The sequence below is a fragment of the Hyaena hyaena genome, unplaced genomic scaffold (genome assembly GCF_003009895.1).
Source record: "Hyaena hyaena isolate Hyena2069 unplaced genomic scaffold, ASM300989v1 scaffold_0, whole genome shotgun sequence".
NCBI lineage: Eukaryota > Metazoa > Chordata > Mammalia > Carnivora > Hyaenidae > Hyaena > Hyaena hyaena.
The window spans coordinates 11,158,179-11,182,034 of NW_024080632.1; the positions used below are offsets into that span (position 1 = coordinate 11,158,179).

The following is a 23,856-nucleotide window of genomic DNA, read 5'->3' on the forward strand; positions in this document are numbered from 1 at the left end:
ACAGCACCGCCTTATGGACGTGCTTTGTTGGTTGGATCGCTACCCCTGTGTTTCTGTGTTCGGTGCAGTTTGCCTGTTTTCTGACCCGTATACCATTTTCTTTGACGGTGGCTTCTGGCATTGATGCCTCATCGCTCTCTGCTAGAGCCACCAGATGTTTGCGAGTCTTCATGAGGCTGGTGGGAAATCGCGTCAGTTTATAGCTGCTCCCTTTCCATCTGCAGGGAAGGATAGCATCACCTTACCTGTGATTTGGCATCCTGATTATTGATGAGCAGTAGACATTGTTTGGCCAGGCCATTTTGCAGCCAGAATCTTAACTGGGACAGGAGGTGTCCCCAGTGAGTTGAGGCTGAGCCTGCCAGGGCAAAAAAGACAAATAAATGCGGGGAAGTCATTTGTAATGCAGTAAAATAGATTGCACAAGTGCTTAAAGCCAGCCATGGGCACTAAAGCTACCGATGTCCTTCCTCAAGCCGTTTGGTACCCTTGGTGTGGAAGAGCCCTGCCAAGGTAATGATAGAGCGTCGGAAGGAAAGGCAGTGGAGCTAGAAGGATAATTAGCGTGCCCACAGATGGTGCCGGTGTGGTGCTGGGTGAAGGGCCTCCTCTCCCTTGTCTCATTGAGTGACGCGTTTCACCTCTGTGGGTTGATGCCTGGTGTCTGCGTTGGCTGGCTCTGCCCGGAAAAGATAGTGTTTAAAGTCTCCTCTTCCGGTCCAACGTGAAGATCTCTTGAAAAACAGAGCTGGAATGAGAGGCTGATGGGAAACTTGGACCAAATAACCTGTTGGGAACAGGGAGAGCCAGTGACCTGCTCTGCCTGAACAGGCCTGGAGGCTTTGCAGACTCCGCGGGGCTGAGTCGGGGGTTGTCCACTGCCCACGCCGCTCTGAAAGAACTTAGGAGAGCAGGGTGTGCGGGCGGAAGCCGGGACAGACCTTGGATGGATCAGCGCCTCCAGCTGGGCTGTGTGCGTGAGCCACCTGGGTCTCGATGAATACAGCTGCTGCTTCAGGGAGGGCTGGGGATGGGGGCTGCGATCCTGCACTTCGAACTGCCTCCCGGGGGCTGCTGATGCGGATGGCTGGACCACACTTGAGTAGTGAGGATGTATAAATGGAATTATCTGAGCGTGAGTTTTCTCTGCAGTTGAGGCCAAGGTTATGAGTAACTAATCAGTGAGAATTTAAAGAGCTTTAAAATGTGGGGTGCTTGATCATTTTTCATCCATTTGTCCTCTTCCTGTCTTGAGGATAGCAGCCTTTTCTCCTTAACAGCCTATCTCCTTGGTCTCAACAGCCCACCAACTGCTACTTCATTTTCTTTTGTAAAGTTTTGCCTCCCCAGGGGGCATCTTCCAACCCTCTAAGCCCCTGTGGATGCTCCTTGTGACCTCATTAAGCCTGTGAGTTTCCTTTAGAAGATAACTGGATTCGTAGGTGGAGCCATGGATACTTACAATATTAAAGTCATAATTACAGTATCAAAGTATGCTAAAGTACTGTTTCCTGAGTATGTACACAGAGGCAGGTATTACATAAAAGCACTGGACTCCCTTATTAGGCTGACAGATGTGGATGAATCCTGGCCCTCTCCCGAACGTGGTTCTCTGGTGGGTTTTCTCCTTTAGGAAGGAGATGGGAGAGCCTGCTTTGGAGGTTTGGTGTGAAGATCGGATGAGATAATGCCTAGGAGGTGCTTCAGAGCGTGGCTGCCACACCAAGTGAGCACTTAGGGATCGGGAAGTTGTAGCTCTCTTCAGTTCCGGCAGCTCCCTTCACCCTTCGGTGGACTTGGCAAAGACACCTCGGGGCAACGGCACTTGCTCAGAGTGCCCTGGTGTGATCATGCTTACGCCAGAATTGGTCTCAACCACCACGTTCTACCGACTTCCTAGTGGAAATGCTGTGGATTCACGTGGTGCTGAGTGGTTCATGCGGCGAGGCTAATATTGCCCCTCAAGGAGCTGTATTCTGATAGTTACAGGGCTGACACCGCTTCTCTGTCCTGCCCGGACTAAGGTGGTGTCTCCAAGTGCAGGCTCCTAAATGAAGGTAAAGATTTGTCAGGCTTGTTAGAATTGTAAAACCTGCCAAGGCACGTGTATGTGGTTGTACTGATGCGGGCGTGGTTCCACGCCGTGAGGAGCAGGTGCCAGGAGGCAGGGAACCTTGGAAGCCGAGGCAAGGAGACCAGGCCTCACACAGTATCTGGGCACGGAGAATGGAAGAGGCGACCTGGGCTTTGGGTGGAGCGGGCTTGTTGCCGAGACGTTCCTTATTGGTGCTGCCCTTGTGGGATCCAGGTGTTGGGTGGGTGGTTAAGGGTGCAGAGGAGGCTTGATTAGTTCACTCCTTTAATACCGTCCCTGTGCTCTGGGCAGCTTTGGCCTAAGGGAGATTGGGCCCTTCATTCCTACCCTGGTTGGTGGGTCACCGAAAACCTGATTTTTCTCTTCCTTCCCCCATCTCCTTGAGTTGTGATGCTGATGAGCCTGCCAGCTCCCTGGAGAGGGACTGTCGGGTCCGTCGGACTTTGCTCTGGGCCCCTCCGCTTGCCCCGTGTTGCGCTGCCCCCAGTTTGTAGCTAGCCTGTTACATGGTTACCCTGCAGGGCTTTTTCTGCCACTTGACGTTCTTTTTCTTGAGGATATTCCTTTGAATCACTGCAACTGCTGTGTTTTCAATGGCTAAACAAGCATGGGTTTGTTTTTAACAGTTAAAGTATGTTCCAGTGAAGTTTTTACTGCATTTACAGGCTGTAGGCAGGTGAGCTGTTGGAATGAATGACAAGGCCCAGAGAAGTAAGGAACCCAAAGGCCAGCAGGGAAGTGGTAATTGTATGGTAATTGCAGGTAATTAATGTTATCAGGAATCTCAGTTGGGACTGGTGCTGTAACGGCTCTGCCCAGGCCTGATTGAGCCTCGCTCCCGCTCTTCGCCAGTGTACCCAGCGCTACCCGCAGAGCGCCTGTATCCATGGGCCGTTCCCGCTCTCCTTGCTGGCGACTAGAGCAGGGGGAGTTACGCTGTTAAGGTCCCGTGGAAGAGGTGGTTTGTGGAGGAGCTGCGCACCTGGTCTCCCTGGTCCGGTGCTTCTGCCTCTGGTGTGTTTGGTGTTCGGTCAGATGACAGACAGCATTGCCATGGAAGCGAACCTGCGAAGGGTCCCAGCTGTTCTGAAAGGCTTTCTGCTCGAAGCCAGTTAGAGTAGTATTGGGCTTGTTGAGAGGAAGACCGGGTTCCTGCTCAGGTGCCGTCTCCAGGCTGCCGCGCTCCAGCGTCTGAGGGTCACTTCCAGAAGTCTCATTTTTATGGTGTATCCACATTGAGCCCCTTGGGCCTCTTCCTGGCCAAGCTCCCAGGAGACTGATATTACAAACTCAGTGTGTCAGGCTGTTGCTTCTCGTGAGCAGTGGATCATCCCGGTGGATTCAGACCAGATCACTCAGATATCCTTCTCCTCTGTGAAAAATCTAGCTTAGAAGGTTGGAGCAAAGTCAGTGGGGTCCGTAACGCACTGTAGCTTTGGGGCTACAGCACATGTACTTCCACGTTGATCTTTTCCACGAGTCCCGTCTTCCGCTGGCCAGGCCTGCTCCCCGTTCATCCTTCTGGACGGTGGTGGGGATGGGCTAATACATCTTAGGGGCTTTTTCGGAGCACGTTCCTTCTGCTGAAACAGTCTTTTGGGTAAAAATTGATTAGGTTATTGTGGTGAATAGGCTAATAAAATGGATTGATTTTTTTCGCTCTTTCATAAGAATTTGATTATATTTTCTGACTTGTGAGTGATACAGTTAGGATTTTCTGAGCTTATTGGCCATGATTAGACTGGTTTATTCCCACGTTCTCTCAGCTGTGCCTTTACTTGGTTCATTTCCATCATGTATGGCTCACCATCCCACTCCCCAGTCCTGGCAGCCCAAAGGGCAGGGCACACTTGGCCCATTGTCCTCGGCGGATGGACCATTCCTTGGTATCCACGCGCTAAGTGCTCCTTCTCTAATGTTCTTTGGGTTGGTGAGTGCCCTTCACACCCCACAGCTGACATCAGTTGTCTTCAAGTATGTAACTTCTGTTTCATTCAGCTGTTTGTACCTTGACTTTAAAAAAAATTTTTTTTAATGTATGTTTTTGAGAGGCAGAGTGAGCACAAGCTGGGGGAGGGGCAGAGAGAGAAGGAGACCCAGAATCGGAAGCAGCTCCAGGCTCCGAGCTGTCAGCACAGAGCCTGATGTGGGGCTTGAACTCATGAACTCACCAACTGCAACATCATGACCTGAGCTGAAGTCAGACGCGCCCTTGTACCTTGACATTTTGGAAAGATTTTTGTACAGTGCTTTTCCTGGCTGTCGATGCCGTAGTGAAAACTAGCAGTGATTGAACTCTTGTGACGCAAGGCACCCTGTTTAGGGCTTTACTTGTATCATCTCACTCTCACAGCGTCCTGTGAGGAAAGTATTACTGCTAATTTCACGTTCTAGATGAAGTAACGGGAGACAGGATTTACGTAGCCTGGGAGGCCCTGCCACCGCCACAGCGGGATCCACACCCAGCAGCCAGTAAGAAACTGGTGGAGTGTTCTGGCCTGCCCCCCCCACCTCCCCCCCCCCGCACACCTGTACAAACACTACATTAATTGGGATTGCGCTTCTCCTCACTCCCCTCCGTTTAGAGGAATCAGTGCTGCCTATTTCCCTTGTTTTTTCTTTTTTTCTTTTTTTTTTTTTTTAATTTATTTCTGAGAGACCATGAGCAGGGGAGGGTCAGAGAGAGAGGGAGACACGGTATCCGAAGCAGGCTCTGAGCTGGCTGTGGGCACAGAGCCTGATGCAGGGCTTAAACCTACGAACCATTAGATCATGACCTGAGCCGAAGTCAGACGCTTAACCGCCTGAGCCACCCAGGTGCCCCGTTTCGCTTCTTAAGAGCAACACGCAGACCTATTTTTTGACCTGCACACATGATTATTGCGTCCTTGGCAGCCCCTGCACGCTGCCTCCATGGGAGAGGCACTTGAATTCTTTGCCACGGTGGAAGGGCTGGCTGCACTTGAACTCCGCAAGGCTGTCCCGTCTGCTCTGCCGATGGTATGCATGGTCTCCTCGTCTCGTTCTGCAGGAAACTCTGGGAAGCCCCTGCTGTGTGCCACAGTGTTGCTTACGTGTTGGGGTGGAATTCAGGGGTCTCTGGGGAAATGACCCTTATGGTGTGGCACTTGGTAGCCGAGGGGCAGCGGTTTGCTCTGGTTATGGAAGATGGCATGACTTTGGAAGCCATTGTGGAATGGGGAGTGTGGGGCTGGCTCTCACGGGATGTGGAGGAGTTTGCCAGGCAGAAAAGAGGGGGCCAGGCAGAGAGGAAAGCGTGCAAAGCTTGAAGGCATAGTAAGGCATGTGCCGTTGGGTCACAGACTAGCTAAAAGCTCTCACACGGTTATGTATGAAGGAAGGCAGAGGGGCAAGACCAGAAAGAGGCATGGACTTTTTTCCATAGAACGTGGTAAGCCATAGAAGTGTTGAGTAAGAGGCGGATGTGTTGTATAATGATGTGATTTGTGTCTTACGGAAATTGCACTGAGGGAGGTGAGGATAGGATGAGGGGATGGAGTTGAGAGGTGGTTTCAGGGCAGAACTGCCTGTGATCTGGTGAACGTGATGCTTGAGTGAAGGAAGATAAGTCACAATGACAGACTCTGTTCTGGCCGAGAACGATTGACAGATGTGATGTCCCCAAGACTCGGGAGGGGAGGCAGCCATGGGAGGTGAGACGAGAAGTGAGAGTGGATGGTATCACTGGGCATAGGTTGCCATTCAGAAGGGTTGGGGAGCTGGTATTGGTGACCGAGGCTGTGAACTGACTGGACTCGAGGTGTCACCAGCAGAAAGGAGTCCCAGGGAGATCTGTGTGGTGGTGGCAAGGGGAGGAGAGATTTTAAAGCAAGAAGAGTCAACAGTAGTGCAGACTGCAGAGAGAAGGCAAGGAGAATGAAAGGGGCCTTTATTATGAGCCTTCATTACATCATTCTTGTTAGTCAAGTAGCTAGGAAAGGTTATAGAATAAAATGAAATGGAGGAGTCTAAGTTTGTAGATAAAAATGTCCTATAAAGACGTTGGCGCTGAGGCTGGTGACCTGTCACAGAGCCTCGTGCGCACATGTGCTTCAGGTTCCCTCCCTCCTGGGAACAGCAAGAATTTGTTGACTGAGATGACCCAAAGGTTCCTTCTGATCGCAAGAGCCGGTCGCTCCATGGCTTCTTAATTTGAGGGAAGAGGAGGGAAATCCTAGTTTTTGGGGTGCTGGAGAGAGCAGCAGCTCCACAGGTAGACTGTAAGGCGGGGCTGCGTTTTGGGGGTGGGGGGTGGCGATGACACTCTTAGGCCAGCCAGTCAGTCTTCTGGATAGCCCGCCTCCAGAGTCTGAGATGGATGTCTGGATTGGGCCGTGTCCAGATGTCCCCCAAACCAGTTCTGATTGGGTGGCTGTGGGACAGATACTTGTACAGTACAGCAGTTCTTACTGACTTCAAGTGGGAGTTGGATAGATTTACCCGTTCAATTCTTGCCACAGATTCTATGGAAGTGAAACCCATCATGACCAGAAAGTTGCGGAGGCGACCAAATGATCCTGTCCCCATCCCAGACAAGAGGAGAAAACCTGCTCCTGATATCCATTTGCATCAAGCCTTAATTGCTTTTTTCCTTAGACTGCTGAATCTTGCTTATCTGTTTGCCAGAATGTACACGTGACCATTGTCCTACAGAAGCTGTCGTGATTGGCAAGCGTGTGTATTTATCCGTGGGCTACGGAGTGGCCTTCTTCCTGTTGAGTCCTTGCTGCTGCTGCTTCCAGTGGGAGGGGTTTATAGAGAGTAGTTATTTGGAAAGGCACCTTGTGGTGGGAGTTCAGCCTGGTGTTAACACTTGGAGATTCAAGGCGGTCTCAGATTACACATGCCTTACTTTTTCTTCCTGTAAAACAAGGAAGGGACACCTGTCCTTTGTGCCTGTTATCTACATTCTGAAACCAGTGTGGTGCAAGCTGTTGTTCAGTCTCCTAAAAGAGCCCTTTAATCATAAAAACGGGAGCGGGAACAGGGCATGCACGGCAGAGTTCTGTTTCTGTCCTCTTGGAGAGGGTAAGTAGCCATTTGCACAAAATGATTCAGTTGTTTGCCACCAATAAAGGGTTTTGACTTTAGGTCCCTTTGTCTTCACTTCACAACCGAGGGTTTAAGTTACGTGGGCAGGACAAGCCCATCTGTGTGTGTCCACGGGTACATTGCAGGGCTTCGGATCTTTACAAGAGCACTGCATAACTTGAGGAAGTTCTGGTGCCGTGTCCTGTGCTCTCACTCTTGAAGTTACTGAACAACTTAGAGATGCTTAGAAGAAATTTGTGAGTTCTTTCACGTACCTGGGCACCACGACATTTAGTAGAATCAGCAGCTTCCGAGAGGCAAAGTGTTGTAGCAACAGCATTCAACATAGTCACACTGTAAATTCTAAAGTGCTGGTAGTGTTTTGTTGATTTCTACTTGCTTGGAAACCATGGTCCTCGGACACGTTCCTTTAACTCTCGACACCCCAGCTAAACTATTTGTTAACAGATGAACAGATCATGGAGGATCTGAGAACGTTAAATAAGGTACAGTTTGATTTTTTGATTTATTTGAAAGCTTAGGCTTGATAATGGTTTTGTGCTTTATGATGTTCGCGTGTTACTTGTTAAATCAGTTTGATACCTTTAACGCCTGAAGTTGTATCTGAAATGATTTGTTCTAAGATTTCTTGTTGTTCTTCCTACAGCTTAAGTCACCCAAGAGACCAGGTAAGTGCACAGTGTTACTGGCATTTGTGCAATCTTTTTATCATGTTGTTGGAAAAGCATGCTTACACCTCACAGGGAATTGTTGCACTTTTCAAAAATAAAATGTTCATCATTTGCCTAAGAGCAGTCATCATGAAGACTGAAGGGAACCTTAAGTGCACCTTACCCTGATTTTTTTTTTTTAAATCCTGCTATGTAAAAGCTATTTTTGCCTTTTCCTTCGGATTTATTGTAAAAGAGACAGTTGATTGATCGGCTGGTGAAGGTTCCCTTCTGTGTAGGCATCAGGTACAAGATTTAAGTCTACCTCCATTTCTGGAAATGAAACCAGAAGGATTTTTCAGCATTACTTTCAGGAATTAAGCGCTAGGCACTGCTGTTCCAGTGCCTTCTCATGGCCTGGCTCTGGTAAGGGACTCATAAGTCCCAGCTGATAGAAGAGGCCGGCCCAGTGTTCACAGTGGTTCTTTCCAGAGTGGCACTCGAGAGTCTGTGCTAGGCTGCAAAATAGAATTCTGTATGGGCAAGGCACTGCTATGCTTTAAGCCCTGTGATTACTCACATGTCCCTCTTCTCACCAAGGCTTGTGGAAGGAAACAGGATCCTCTTTTGTCTTAATCGTTTCCTTCTGAGGGCCACCTTCAGGGAGGTTGAAGGCATGATGGGGGGGGGGATGTAAGTGTGTGAATTTAGATCCTTTGAACCACCTGTAGTTACTACCACTATATTAGCTGGACCCTGTACGTGCATGGTAGCCTGCTCTGCCTAGTAATGAATTGTTTGAGAAATGACGTCAGTTTTATAAAGAGATTTTTCTTGCCCTTCTGGGCTTCTGATCACTGGGGTTTTAGTCCTATTCTTAGGGACCTTGGGCAAATCCCTTAGACTGCATCTCCGGTTTCTCCTCTGTTCAGTGAGGTTAACCTTTGCCTTGTCTACCTCACAGGGGTGTTTTGAGGAGCAAGTTAGGCATAACATACAAAAATTTTGTTGAATTCTCCTTTTTACACCCCTGGGGAGTTAATGATCAAGATTATTACCACTTTTTAATAACATATCAGATAAAGCATATTAGCTGGTGGACGCTCATGCTTGTTACATGCTTAGTCACTGAAATATCTTTGGTTCCTTCAGCATCCCCGTCCTCTCCTGAACACTTGCCCGCCACACCAGCGGAGTCTCCAGCCCAGAGATTTGAAGCTCGGATAGAAGATGGGAAACTGTACTATGATAAAAGATGGTATGTTATGCAGAAACACAGATTACTCGTAGGAGTCTCTAAAGAATGCCTTGGAAGTGGGGCTGGGCTCTTGTTGCCAAGCACAGCTGCTGCTTAACTTACATACTACTGAAGCGGGTAATGTTTAAAAGTGTGTCAGGAGTGGGGCCCCTGACTGGCTCAGTCAGTGGGTCAGAAGCATGGGACTCTTGATCTTGGGGTCATGTGTTCGAGCCTCACAGGAGGCGTAGAGCTTACTTTAAAAAAAAAAAAGTTTCAAGAGTCATTTTATCACTAGATTTCTGAATGCAGCGTTTCCCAGAAATGTGTTCTGTTGGGGACCCCCTTCTCTGTGCTTCTGTCATCGTGCTAGAATTTGCAGGCCTCGGTCTTTGGTGCTGCCCCTGTAGACTGAGGCCAGGGCTATGTCCCTCTTTGCCTTCTCTTAATGCTGCCCTTGTGCACTAAATTTAATAGGTGTTCTGTGGAAAAAAGGATTTTGGTGTCAGATAAGTTTGGGGGATGACCACGTTAATTAAGGTAAAACGGTTTTCTTCATTGTGGTGCTCTTTGGGTTCTCGGATATGCTCATGGGCACTGTCAGTTTCTGACCCCAGGTACTATTTTTGCATGCATCATTCTGCTATATGAATGTTCTAGGAGATATACTTGGAGGAGTTGAATCTTAATACATTACCAGTTTAGAGACTTTTTTTTTAAACTGTTATTTGCATAATTTTATTTTTTAGCTGCATATGAGTAGGTATGTTACCTCTGTTTTTTAATATGGCGGAAATAATTTCAGAATAAAGACCATTAGAAACCTTCAAGCCACCATCATTTTTATTGAAGAAGATAGAGTAAAACAGTATGAAAGGGGCTTGCATGCAGACTCCTTCAGTTTTATTCAACAAATGTTACTACCTGCTCTGTAACTAGGCATTCTGCTAGGTGTTAAGCCACCCTGGATCCCTCCTCATGTCACAGCTCCTTTATTCTGATCCCTTTTCACTGTGCGGACGCAGGCATACTCCGTTCACGTCATGGTGGACACAGGTTTGCAGACTTAATTTCCACCTGTTTGTGTGGAGAACGTTATCTGGGGTTATTGTGTGTACTTATCTGTCCTTACCGTTTGTAATGGCTGTCATTTATAGTCTTTTTGAGTTTCAGTGTGTTTAACCCCAAGTCCCAAAATTAGAATAATGGTTATTTAGGATTTTTTGAGCTTTGTTAAAAAACCTCCAAGATTACTAGTTGATTACGGTATATTATTATACTTCTGAAGTTGGCAGAAACTCTTAGAAATGTAGTCATGCCTGAGATAATCCGTTCCACCAAAATACTAAGTTAACAGTGAGTTAATCACCCAGTTGATGGTGAAGGCCTCCCTGTCTGTGAGCCTCATCTTAGTGACTCTGCCCCCCTCATTTGACTATTTGGCTTTCTTCAAAACGCGCAGTCATATTGGATCTTAACATTGCTTATCAGAACATACCACCACTAGGCGGCAGGCCCTAACAGCTCAACACACTGAGGGGCAAAAATAAGATGAGAAATGTTTCTAATAATGAAAACCAAATAACCTTTAAAGATCAAGCCCGCACATAAGAACCATCTTCAAAAATGATGAGATTTATCACTAACATTTTTACGGATCTATGGGTCTTAAAGCTGTGTGATATTTCAAATGATGTTCATTCTGTAATTGCGTTGCTTCAGATCTTTCTGAGGTTTAAGTATTAGACTTTATGAGACTTGAGAGTGAAAATGCAGTTAAAATACAGTTCTTGTTTTTCTAAAGAAGGGATCCACAGTGCCTGGTGTCTCATAACATAAACAGAGTGGTGAGGTTAGATGTGCTAGACCTCCTGAGATTTCTGAATCAATTTTGCTGTCTTTCTCATAGGGGCTGCTGAAATTTTTAAAAGAAGGTTACTGAGGTGCACCTGGGTGATTCAGTCCTTTACGCTTCTGATTCTTCATTTTGGCTCAGGTGCTGATCCTCAGGGTTGTGAGGTCGAGCCCTGCGTTGGGCTCCGTGCTGAGTGTAGAGCCTGCTTGGGATTCTCTCTTTTCCTCTTTCTCGGACCCCCGCTCAAATAAACAAACTTAAAAAAAAAAATGATTAATTACAAAAAAAAAAAGAATGTCTTTGGGAGCATTTTCCTTTTTCAGTGAGTTTAAAGTTGCTTGTAGTTGAGTATGGAGACTTGTTTTCGTCTGAATTCTGTGTTTCTCTTCTTTGGCCTTGGCAGTCAGAGTTGATGACACATTTGTTGGAAAGTGGGTCTCCTTACCCTGCTGTAAGTGGAAGGTGTTCATGGGAGTCCTGGCCAGTGCTCTGACCAGTGTGTAACTGGCCTGCTCTCTCTCTGGACTCTTGCCGTCTGGCCTCTGTCAGGTTGGAGGCTGTCATTCTTCCTTCTGTACAAGTCCTGTGGCTGAGAGGTCAGCTCTTTCCAGAGGTGCAGAGTATTTTGGTGCAACGGTATTTCTGGCAAAACCGGTTTCATTGAGTTTTAAATGACTTCAGCAGAATGAGTGTGATTCAGGCTTCCCATGTCGTCGTGAACACTTATCAAGCTACATTTCGTTTTGAAAGATAAGCATCTTTGCTTTGCCTTGGTCTGCTAGTGGTTTTAAGGCATTTTATGTCCTGCTGTAAGTCTTCCTCACATTTTGATTTGGACTAATGACCCTTCTTAGCAAGTACCATGAAAGTAGCTGATACTTTAAAATAACTAACTAACTGATGGTGCCGGCGGACTGGTTTATCTCTCCTTGCTTTAAATCTGGGGCTGCTGATGTGAATCAGGAACGAAGTCCCCCTGCTTCTTCCAGCCTTCAACCGGCAAAGACCTGAGATGGTGAAGATTTACACCGTGGCGTCAGGGCTCCTTGAGGTTCCAGAGCTGTGCCGAGGCATTCAGTTTTTTGGGAAATGAAATGTTAATATCCGGGTTCCCAGTAGGATACAAAATTAATTCTTCCCCCTCCTTTTTGACCCACATTTTAAGGAAATTGCTCTCTTCCATGATAGTAGTGTTGATTCTAGTTCATTGGGTTTAACAGTAGAAGCAAAGCTCTAAGAGCTCATTTGTCAGGATTCCCAGGTCAGGATTTCCATTAGTAATAAAGTAATAAAGTCAATTTGACTTTGGGGGCCTGTTCTCTGAGGCTGTTTCAAGTATTTTTTTCAGCTGAGATGAGGGCAGCTTGGAAAATGGGTTAATTGGCAAAAAAGTGATAATGTACGCTTTTACTAATTTAGCTCTAGTTGCTGCTTTCTAACAGTTTTTATGTCTAAATTTATTTTCAGTTCTCTCTCTTTAGTCTTTAGAAATTGAGGGAGTAAATTTGTGTGTTGAGGTTGTTGTATACTTTTTAGTTTCATTCTGAAAATATGAATGTTAATTTCTGAGGACTCCCCCCCCCCACCCCAAGAATTCAGATCATTGAATAGATTTCATATCCAGGGATAATCGTTCCCCAAGACCCATCTGGAAACTCATTGGCTTGGCAGTGGACTGTTTTGGAAACCCACAGGCCAGCTCTGCTGTGGAGCAAATGGTGACCATTGATGGACATTCAAGCCACCACCATTTGGTGGTCCCAGAGCAGGCAGATTTGGGAGGTGGCCACATACTCAAGTCCCAGACCCCTTCTGGGGTAGGGCGCAGTGGCAGTGGTAATAGGCCAGATCTCCTTGTTAATGCTGGTCACTGGTGTTGGGGTTTGAGTCCTGTGCACATCTGAAGGAAAACAACACATCTCATGAGGTTTGACCCTTCTCCCAGAGTTAGCTGTTGTTTTTCGTAGACATTATAATATAATTTTATCATTAAGTTTTGTTCTTACCCATCTTTGTTGTTCAGGTATTTTCCAGAACCATGATTTGCTTGATTTTTAACCTAAGTAACACTTGCTTATTTCAGAAAAAAGAAAGCCATGCAATAAAAGGAATACCATTTTTTAAAAATAATTATTTATCTTCAAGTTCGTTACCATACAGTGTAGTCTTGGTTTTAGGAGCAGGACCCTGTGATATAGGAGCCCCAGTGCTCATCCCAACAAGTGCCCTCCTTAATTCCCATCACCCCTTTAATCCCCACCCCTCGCCACCCTTAGTTCTCTGTATTTAAGAGTCTCTTACGGTTTGCCTCCCTCTGTTATTTTTCTTTCCCTTCCCCTATGTTCTTCTGTTGAGTTTCTCAAATTCTACATATGAGTGGAATCATGTATCTGTCTTTCTCTGACTGACTTATTTCACTTAACATAATACTTTCCATCGATGTTGTTGCAAATGGCAAGATGTCATTTTTCATTGCCGAGTAGTTTCATGTATATATATACACCATGTCATCTTTATCCATTGATCAGTTGATGGACATTTGGGTTCTTTTAAAACTTGGCTATTGTTGATAGCGCTGCTATGTATATGATACCACTCTTAATTGACATATTTTTATAAAATTGTAATAAACATTTTATTATACATCTTAACTAGAAATTTACCCAGTTTTTTCTGTGTGTGTGTGTGTGTGTGCATGATACACATGTAACATGCATATGCTTTATGTGTACAGGAACATAATGGACAGTTCTCCCCCCTCCATGTTAGCAGTGTATTCAGCATGTTTCCACACTAGTAACATACTTCTTCACCACACTGTGACCTTTCTTTATTTAAGTATTTAGAAAATAGTATCAGAATGACTGGGGGCTAGGTGTGTGTTGTTTTGTCTTCGTCTTTTAATAACTCATAATCCCTGTAGAATATCTGAATATTCTCCCTGTCTGTATTTTTATTCTAACCATCACTTGAGATGTTACTATTTGCATAGGAAAGTTGGCTTCGATGTGGGAGGGAAACTGGAGGTTTTGAGGGATGCTGTGAGCTAATTCAGCCTTTCCTTATGCTCTGTATACTTCAGACCTTGCGATATTACATATTTAGCATAATGAAGGTCCCCTGACCCAGTTTACCAACTGATCTCTGGCCAAAAGCAACTTTAAAGCTGAGTCTAAACCAATCTCGCTGTTCTAATTGCATTTATGATTCGATTTCTTTTAACAGTGTTTTCAGGAAGTAAATTGAGTTGGAAATCCGAGTTTTCAGCTTCTAAGTAGCAGGTTAAAGAGTGCTTAGAACCTAGATTGGAAAAAGCTCGTTGTGGGAGTGAAATACATCTCTCACAGTGATATCTTGGCAGTAGATTATTTCATTATATCAGCAAAGCAGTCTGCCTTTTTCCCCACACAGAAACAATAAGATGCAGTGCTTTGCTGGGAGATGCAATTTGGTAGAATTTACATGAGTTAGTGGGTTTAGCCAGATCTGTGCAGCCAGAATGAACCAAAGGTTATATTCTTGACTGCCTAGGGCTGGCCCCGACCCGGGTTCCCAGCTGCAGCTCAGCTGACGCTTCCAACTCTTGTTGTAGTCCAGCAGCTGCTCCTTCCTCCTGTGGCAGCTGCTGGGGTCTCATTTGGGCTTTGGCCTTGGCTTCATCACTTTCCTCCTCAGCCTGTCCCTGACTTGTAGAAGTTGAAGGTGGTCCTGTGCTGCAGGCGAAGAGGATCGCTACTGGGGCTGAGATGGAAGGTCTGTCTTGTCTGCTCCACACAAGGCAGCTCTCCTGACTGATCGGGTCCTGACTGATCGGGCCGAATTCGATCCCCTTTGGTACACACCTTGGCGCTCAGAACTTTGCCTGGTTAGTGCTTGCCAGGTGTGATCACTCGGTATTCTTCACGGCCGCTGTACTTGAAGCTGTGTGACATCAGGGACCTTGTGGTCCTTGCACTCTCCACCTCTGACCTCCAGCATACTCACTGGTACACAGTAAGTTATTAGTGAGTATCTGCTGGCTGACCAAAGTGAGGGCTGAATTTGGCCTGCCTTCTTATGGATGACGTATTTGGACACATTGAAAATAGGTTTGAAAAAGTATTCTATTATTTATCTGTGTATTTTGTCCACTGAACCTTCAGTGATTTGGGATGGGCCAGCAAGTGGGAATAGGTTGGGTTTTTTGTTTTGGTTGTTTTTTGGTTTTTGTTTGTTTTGAGAGAGCGAGAGAGAGCGAGCGAGCAAGCCTGAGCTGGGGAGAGACCGAGGATTCGAAGCAGGCTGTGCACTGACAAGTGAGCCTAATGCAGGGCTCAAACTCACGAACCACCATTAGATCATGACCTAAGCTGAAGTCGATTCTCAACTGACTGAATCACCGAGGTGCCCCAGAATAGGTTTTCTTTGAAAAATTGTAATTTACTTTTTGAAATGGGTTTTATAGTCCAAACAAAAAGTAAATAGGTGATGTTAGTTTCCCAGCCTTTCCTCACCCCTCTTTTTCCCTCTGTGGAAGGCCCAAGGAATAGAAGTTTCAGATTTAGGGGAAGATTAGGAGGCCATCTGATCCGATCCAAGGATGGAAGCCTTTAAATTAAAACTGAAATCTAGGCTCTTTCTCAAAATTGGTTAAGAGTGTAGCTCTTATGTGAGGTATTCTTTCTACAAAAGAAAAAACAGCACAGCAAATAATTATAAAGAAGAGGGTGGGAGGAAACGATGGGTATGTTTGTGGTGGTGGTGATTTCACAGGTGTATACTTAACCCCCAAACTCCTCGAGTTATAAACAGTAAATACAGCTTTTTTACATGTCAGTCATGCCTCAGTATGGTGGTTAAAAATGTAAACGAATTTGTCTTGTGTGTGGCAGGTACCACAAGAGCCAAGCCATCTATCTGGAGTCAAAGGACAACCAGAAGCTGAGCTGTGTGATCAGCTCTGTCGGAGCCAATGAGGTAGGGACTGAACTCCCGAACCCTGCAGGAGAGCACAGCGCAACAGACCCGCAGGTGCCGCCCAGAGAGTACAGTGGAACCTGGGGTTCTGTGCGGGTTAGGAGGGAAGTCAGCACTTCAGGCCGAAACCGCATGTAGTCAGAATGACCCCCGAACATCCCTTACTTTGCTGGGCTGACAACCTATGTGGATTTGTATATTCCTGGTGGTACTTGTGAATTCCATGTACGGTTATTGAGTTGGGAACCCCTGAGAGAGACTACAGACCAGAACAGAAGGCAAGTCCGTGTGGTATCTGTGTGTTCACATCCTGCTGCTTTGTAAGGGAACCATGTGCTGAGAATGGAATTTGCTTGTGAGGCTTTTCTCAAGAGCTTTCATGGGTACTGAGACCTTTGTTTTGTGCTGTGAGGATTTAATGAGGCACCTGGCCTAGTGCCAGTAACACACAGTAAGTGCTCAATAAATGGATGCTGGTCTGATCTGAGCCACACACTGTTCCTGCCTGCTGTCTTTACGACTTGACATGTCCCGTTCTGCCCCTCAGCAGTGAGCTACCAGGCTCTTGTCCTTAGGTATTCGTTTCCTTGAGTCTCTCCTGTGGGATAGGGACTGGTTCTTTTTTAAATGTTTTATTTATTTCTGAGAGAGAGAGAGAGAGACAGCGTGAATAGGGGAGGGTAAGAGAGAGAAGAGACAGGACAGAATCTGAAACAGGCTCCAGGCTCTGAGCTGGCTGTCAGCATAGAGCCCGACGCGGGGCTCGAACCCACGAACCGTGAGATCATGACCTGAGCTGAAGTCGGACACTTTAACCGACTGAGCCACCCAGGCACCCCGGGACTGATTCTGAAGTCTGCTCAGAAGGTCATGCTCTAGGATAGTATGATTGATGATGTGAGTTCTCCGACTGGCCCTTCATTAGGGGCATGTCAGCAGTATGTAACTTGTATTGTTAGTAGTTTTGAAAAAGTTTAAAACTTTAATAGCTCGATTGGCTTGATCTTTTATCAGTCCACAAATGTCTGCAAAGAAATTGATTTTTATGTGTCTACCCTCTGTAACTTATTCGTGCCAGTGCACAGTAAATCTAATGAAACTGGATTATGAAATAACTTAAGCCTCTTCCATTCTCCCAGCTTCCTGAATTGAAAATGCCCTCAAATGTGACTAGTTTGCAAAATGATTGTTTACTCAGAAGTTAGGGAGAGCCTTCCAGATAACGAATGTCTTTTTCCTCTCGGCTTGGGGTCTGTGAGTCACTGCCAGTCAGAAGCAGAACAGGGGAATCTGATGAAGAGACATGCTGTTCGTCAGCAAGAGGTGTTGTGACTTCAACAGCCCTTGTGCCCAGCCACGTGACCTTCTAGGACCTAAATCTAACTTCATAACCAGTGCATTGTTCTCCTCTCGAGATTTTTCAGGAAACTAGCAATGCAGGTTACATTCTTTCCTCTCTCTGTTAAAGATTGTCATCCTTTGACATGATAGAGTGTCAGTGAGCTCTGACAAGAAAATGGTGACTATGAGACATGTCACCTGGAGGGGAGAAGCCTCAGTGTATTGGCATGCGACTCCGATAATGAGGAGACCTCTCTCATTTCGTGGAAATATTCTAGCTCAATTTTCAGGTCAGATCCAAAGTGACACTGGAGCCATGTGGCCTTTGCATAAGTTGACTCCAGGCACATTTGGTGAGGGAGTCTGAACCTGGGGGGTCATTTTTCAGTTTAAAGTGCTTTTGCAAGGTCTGAGAGGCTCAGCTCCCTGTGAGGTCTTTAGTTTAAAAAAATTTTTTTTAACATTTATTTAATTTTAAGAGAGAGATCGCAAGTAGGGGAGGGGCAGAGAGAGAGAGAGAGGGAGACACAGAATCCAAAGCAGACTCCAGGCTTCGAGCTGTCAGTACAGAGCCTGAAACAGGGCTCAAACCTACGAACCATGAGATCACAGCGTGAGCCCTAGTCGGACACTGAGCCAGTTGAGCCACCCAGGCGCCCCTAGTTTTAAACCAGTATATTTGACTGTAGAGTCTCTTGTTGATATATAATCACATTAAAGAGACTGAAATGAGACCAAGAACACTTTAAACCCTAGAAACTGCACAGGGGAGGGGAAGATGGGCCTGGAGACCTGGGTGTGCACATACAGAGGAGATGCAAAACTTGCAAAGAATCCTGTGTCTGGCCCCATCTGCTTGCATATCAGTTAAACGGATGAGGAACGGGTGAGAAGCAGAGTCGGGGCTGGTCTTGTGGACAAGACCAAGGGGATTTGGTAGCAGGTGCCAGGGTTCGCACTGGACAAAGTGACTCAGCCTTCCTCTTCTGTAAAATGGGGGTGAGGATAGTACCTTGTGGGGTTGTTCCAAAGATGAGAAAGCTCAGGTGTGTCAGGTGCCTGAGGAGATGGCTTTCTTCCCAGTGCTGGCCGCAGGGGATGACACTTACTGAGTGCCCTTGTCTGTCGTGGCGGTCCCCTGCTGCCAGAGTTCATTCTCGGTGCTGCACAGGAATGCATCTGCCCTGTGAAATGTCAGACATCTGCTACCATCAGTGGGAAAAGAATGTGGTCAGGAGGGAAGGACTGTCTTAAGCTAATTGAGGCTTCTGATGATCCTAATTGGGTCTTAGCTCACTCATGGGCTTTTGTTCCTCCTCTTGTTGTTTTTCTTTTTTTTTTCTCCTGCCATGACCATTGGCCTTAATTGCCAGGAAACCAGAGTAGTGAGAAGCTATAATATGGAAGTCCTTTGGGGCAAGGAAAATATTTCCAAATTTGATTGAAGGTTTATATTTGTGAATACATGTGTTTTGAATGTTGATAATGCTGTAATCAAACCAAATTAAATGTCTTTAAGATCAAGGCAGAAACAGATCCTAAGATCGTTTTCTTAATCAGAGGTGTGAGAGAGGGACAAGGGGGTGGGAGGCAGGGGGTCCAGGGAGCCACCTGCTGTCCTGGGTGGTGGCTGCCTGGAGGAGGGCCACAGGTTAGGGAGGGGCTTTGAAGACCTCCCAGGTGGACAGGAAGAGGCTGCCAGTGTTCCGCCCACATCCCGTTCCTGCAGGTGTTTTGAGGCTCTGGAAGATGTGCTCCTCGGTGTGTGCCATCCGCCCCTCTCACTTGCTGTCTTTCCTTCTGGCCCGCAGATCTGGGTGAGGAAGACCAGTGACAGCACCAAGATGAGGATCTACTTGGGCCAGCTTCAGCGCGGGCTCTTTGTGATCCGCCGGAGGTCAGCGGCTTGACTTTCTACAGTGTTCTTCCCTTGACCTTTTTTCTGGAGTGGTTTTTGGTTTTGTTTTCTTCCAAATAGAACGTTTTTAACCAGGGAATTGCTCCCTTGGCCTTGGAAAATGGGGAGCGGTGTTGTGGATTCCGCGAGGCGCTTTGGTGGCAGCTGCTTCGGCCTTTGCGTTGCTCCTTCCTGCCTTGACCTCTTCCAGCCGCCGTCAATCACCGTGAACTCTTCCTTTTGGGAGGATCGGGAGTTTGACTTACTCGTTTCTTTATTTTTTTGCTTATACTTTTTTTTTTTTTTAAAGCCTTCTTTGAGTTTGAAGGAACTTTTTTTTTAATTAATTATCTTTAGGTCTTTCTACCAGGAAGGGTTACAGTCTACACGGCATTTTCATGAACCTGATTAGTGGATCACGTAGGTCTTTCCGTTGTCGAGCCCAATTCACTGTTTCCCCAGAAGCTTGGGGCAGAGGTCCTAGCAGAAGGAGATTAATTCTCCTGGCTCTCAGCCTTCTCTAAGAAATAAATGCCTCGTGTAACATCTGGCATATGCCATCCATTCCACTGGCTGAGCGACAGAAAAATTTGCCTGGGTGGCTACGTGCACTGAGTAAATGGGGTTGGGGGAGGGGGCATTTTCACGCTCCTAATGTGCTGAAGGTACTGCATTTTAAATGTTACTTAACGCAACTGGTATATTCAAACACGATTGTTCTAGCTCAAGCTGGAATGAGTGGTTGTTTCAGAAGTTTTTATTTCTAATTGATATCTGTTCCCTGCTCCATGTAGCTGGAGTGGCACTTGGCCCAGGCTGGTTATCCAGGTCATCCGTTGTAGGTGGGGAGTTGGTACTGACAGTGCAGTAATCGGTGATCCCTAAGCGCTCACCCATAACCCAGTTTGCACCCTGGTTGCTGATGCCGCTGTTGTTCGCTGACCATTTCAAGCCCGTGGAGCCTTGTCGTCAGCACCCCCAGCCTCCCAGGAGGTCGGGTCCAGCCTGAAGACCAAGAAAGCTCTGCCGTGGCTGCCGCCAAACCTGCACTCTTCCCTAATGATTCCTGGTGAAACGGCCTTCCCTGTGCTCCCTGCTCTCTGCCCCTCATTCCCATCCTCGGAGGAGGGATTCCCTGGTGGATAGGGTTTTCGGGATGGTAGCTGCCACCTTCGGATATTTGAGGAATTTGGGGTTAGAGCAACTAACTGTTAGCATCTCTCTGGGAAATGCTTACTTCCACATCCCAGCATATCTTTGTACCTAATACCCCGGTCTCGGGTGATTCTCCCTGCATTGTCTCTTGATGGACACACCCCAAAGCAAGTTGTGGGCCGTGAAAACCCATGAATCACCCTCTCTTGTAAGTCCTGGCTTCAACAGAGACCAGACCTTACTGACTCAGAGTAAAGATTGTACAGATTCATTTTTGTTTTAATTTATAATTCATTTCTTTTTTCTCCCTGGAGTTGGAGTCTCATTTACAAAACCGGGTAGATGATGCTTGTTTGTTTAGAGTCTGCTGGGTGTTCTGTGCTGCTTCTCTGCCCCCAGCCCCCCATTGTGATGTTTACTGTCATGAACCAAGTCCATAGTACACAGGTGCTTTGTCTTTTGTTCCTTTTTGACAGCCTTTGCTCTCCTGCTTGAATTGTCACTGTGGTATGTGTAACATCCCATAATATCGGGTAGCTGTTACCCTCTAGTGCCCTTGTGATGGAAATACATTCAGATATAGTGTGTGTGGTCATCGAAGTTTGGTTTTTTTTTTTTTTTGTGTATTTGCCTTTGAATGATCGGCTCACGTGGCTGGCTAGCAGCACACTGGTGTGTGGTGTGTTGGAAAGGACTGTATTCAAAACCACTGGGGATTCAGCATCGAAGCAACAAGTTGCCTTTATCCCCCCCTTGTCTGGTGGCTCCGTTGGGCTTTTGTGAAGTAACTGTTTATTTGAAGAGCACGGTACGGGCGCTCTGGCCTTGCCTCTTCTACAGATTTGAGGGTGATGAGGCAGTGCTCTGGCCTTGGCCACTTCACTGCCTTTTGCTTCTCCATGTCCTCACAACCCTTCCTCGTAATGTAGTGAAAATGGGGGCAGATGAGGAGTAGACCTGAGACACAGCACAGTCAATCGTACTCTTAATCCCAGAAGATTTATTTTTTTTATTTCATTACTCCAGAGATGACAAGCCAGCAGTTCAGCCCCTCTGACGGGCAGAGTCCCCTTGTTAGGAGATGGAGGTGCTTTGGAGATGGGCAAAACAGACTTTGAGGTTCCTGGAGTAAGAAGGACTAGCTTGTAGCCCAGGTGGCCATGCTTATTCCAGAAGTTCTTTCTCTCTCCCCAAATTCAAACTGTTTCTTGGAACTAACTCTTTGAAAAAGGTTGATATAGACAACTCTCACCAAGAACCTGCACTTGGGTTACTTGGATCAAGAATCTGTACGTGTATTTTGTTTGAGGCACCGACTCAGTATTATACACAGTGTTTGCTACGGATGTGTCCCGATTATTTATTTAACCTCTGCTTAGAGCCTTGTGTTGCCTTCCTCACCACCTGACTCCCTCTCTCCCAAAGCCAGCGTCCTCTTGAACAGTTTCCAGATGGCCGTAGCCATACCAAAGCCAGGATGTTTTCAATCGTTTGGATTCCAGTATTTATGGATCTCTAACTACCTAACTTAATTTCTTTTTCTTTTTAAACTTCTTACTGGGGCCAGTATAAGATCCCAGAGGCTGATCTGCAAATCAAGCCATTTGTCTTTGTGTGTGAGACTCTGTGTTCAGAATCGGGTGACTTTTCTAAGAGAAATACTGGGAGTGGGGAGGGGTTGGTTACTTTTTTTTTTTAACCTAACATGGAGGAGCAGGGGAAATCCTATTTTTTACAACTTTTGTGTTTGTTTTCCTATTAACATTTCCTTTTATCCTTCAATTTTTACTGAATTTCCTCCTGACTTAAAAATCTTGTTTCTAATCTGGGAATTTGAAATCTTGGTACTTAATGTTATGCCGTTTTTTTTTCCAAAGAGTTCCAACCACTTTAATACCAGAACATGGTAAAAATTTGCAGCCGTTTTCAAGCAGCTGGTGGGCTTTTTATATATCGTCATTAATTGGTACCATTAAATGTTCTGAGAGGTGAATGTAAAATGTAAAAAGTATAGGGTTTTTTTTTTTTTAAAAAAATAACAATAAAGTTTCAAAGAGAAAACCAGCATGTAGTCTGTGTTATATCCATTGACTTGATAAATGATTGAAATTTATTTTAGGCTTTCCCTCCAGCAATTGTGGGAGAAGGAAATCGGGGGGGGGGGGGTATATACTAGATACTTGCCTGCTGTGAAGAGGAAGATAATGGAGTGATGTCAAAGATAGGCTCTCAGTTTTGTGAAGAGCAGTCTAGAGGTGTTGACCCATATATGTGGTATATTCTCTCCTTGTTGGAGATGATCAAACAATTTCATGAAAAGTTGAGTCGATGCAGTTGACCTTAGATAGGAAAAACCTTAAGGTAGACTCGTGTGATTACAGAGGATGTTGCCATTTGGTACTCTAGAGCACTTCTCAGTTTTACCAAAAAAAAAAAAAAAAACCCCCAAAAATCTGGTATTTCCACAGCTCCCTGGTGGGTAAACTGAGGAGGCTGCTAACTCCCATAGGTGGCTGACCTGGTGTGCTTGTGACCCAGGTGTGGCATGCTTATCAGGAAGGGCTGCTCTGTGCTCTGGATGTTGGAGAAGGGTGGTCACTATTTAAAAAAATTTTTATTGTAACATAACATTCGTACAGAAAAGTACACAAATCTTATCTGTAGAAGTTTCCTGAAGGTGAACGTGTCCATGTAACCATCGTCTAGATTAGGAAATCCCACTTCTAGCACCCACAGCCTGAGCAGGCTTCCTTCTGGTTGACAGTGCCAGCGGGGCTCAAGGCTAGCTCATCTGGATTTCTCTGTTTCCATCACCTTAGCCTTCAGGCTCTTGAGTGCCTAGGTCTTTATAGTTGTTCCAGAAGAGCCAAGTCCCTGATGGAGGCTAGGGGCTGGCCAGGGATGTGAGAGCTGGTAGCAAAGGATGTGGTGAAATGGGAAGTGGAAAAACCTTTGGGCTAACTCTCACCCTCCCGCTCGTTGCCAAGGCAAACAGAACTTGCCCTTGATGTCAGCATCTGCCTTTGCGAGGGTTCTTTGTCTACGTCAGGCACTATACTAAACCCTGCGTGCCAGGCTTTTGTCCTTCAATCCTTGTAATCTGTGAAAGTGCTAATTCTCACAATCCAGTTGTTGATATAATTTGTTAATATGTTGTTGATGTATTTGTTAACCTAGTCTAAGACTTGGCTTAATTCTACCCTGAAACCCAGGGCTCCGTACTATGCCTAGTCCTAGTGCGTACTCCGTAAATGTTGTCAGGTACTGTTAGTGTAAAATGATGTGCAAAGACAGGCGGGCTGGTGAATAATAATAGCTCCAGCCCTAGGTACTGTGCCCTTCACTTTTATTATTTCATCGAAGCCTCGTCACAACCCTGGAGAGAAGACACTTGTTATCACCAGTTTTCAGAGGAGGAAACATTCCTTTATCACAGGGATGGTTCGGTAATTTCTCCAAGGTCACATACACCAGATTGCACAGTCCCAACTCTTTCAGATTCTAAGCCAGGCCTCCTAACCACTGCCCTGTGCAGCCTTTTCCCGGCCCCCTTTGTTAACAGTGTATTCAGCATTTCCACCTTTCTCGAGCCCTTTC

At 46.1% G+C, this 23,856-nt stretch overlaps 1 protein-coding gene across 1 annotated transcript in view; it reads left to right on the forward strand.

The window, feature by feature from the left end:
* Positions 1–21,601, forward strand: part of SUDS3 (SDS3 homolog, SIN3A corepressor complex component) — a 33,368-nt gene extending 11,767 nt beyond the window's left edge. Inside the window, exons 7-12 of the mRNA XM_039236192.1 lie at positions 6,577–6,672; positions 7,592–7,653; positions 7,815–7,836; positions 8,971–9,076; positions 15,782–15,866; positions 19,019–21,601. Of these exons, the coding sequence (XP_039092123.1) occupies positions 6,577–6,672; positions 7,592–7,653; positions 7,815–7,836; positions 8,971–9,076; positions 15,782–15,866; positions 19,019–19,117 (470 nt within the window). The 3' untranslated portion in view covers positions 19,118–21,601. The remainder of the gene's footprint in view (positions 1–6,576; positions 6,673–7,591; positions 7,654–7,814; positions 7,837–8,970; positions 9,077–15,781; positions 15,867–19,018) is intronic.
* The last annotated feature ends 2,255 nt before the right edge of the window (positions 21,602–23,856 follow it).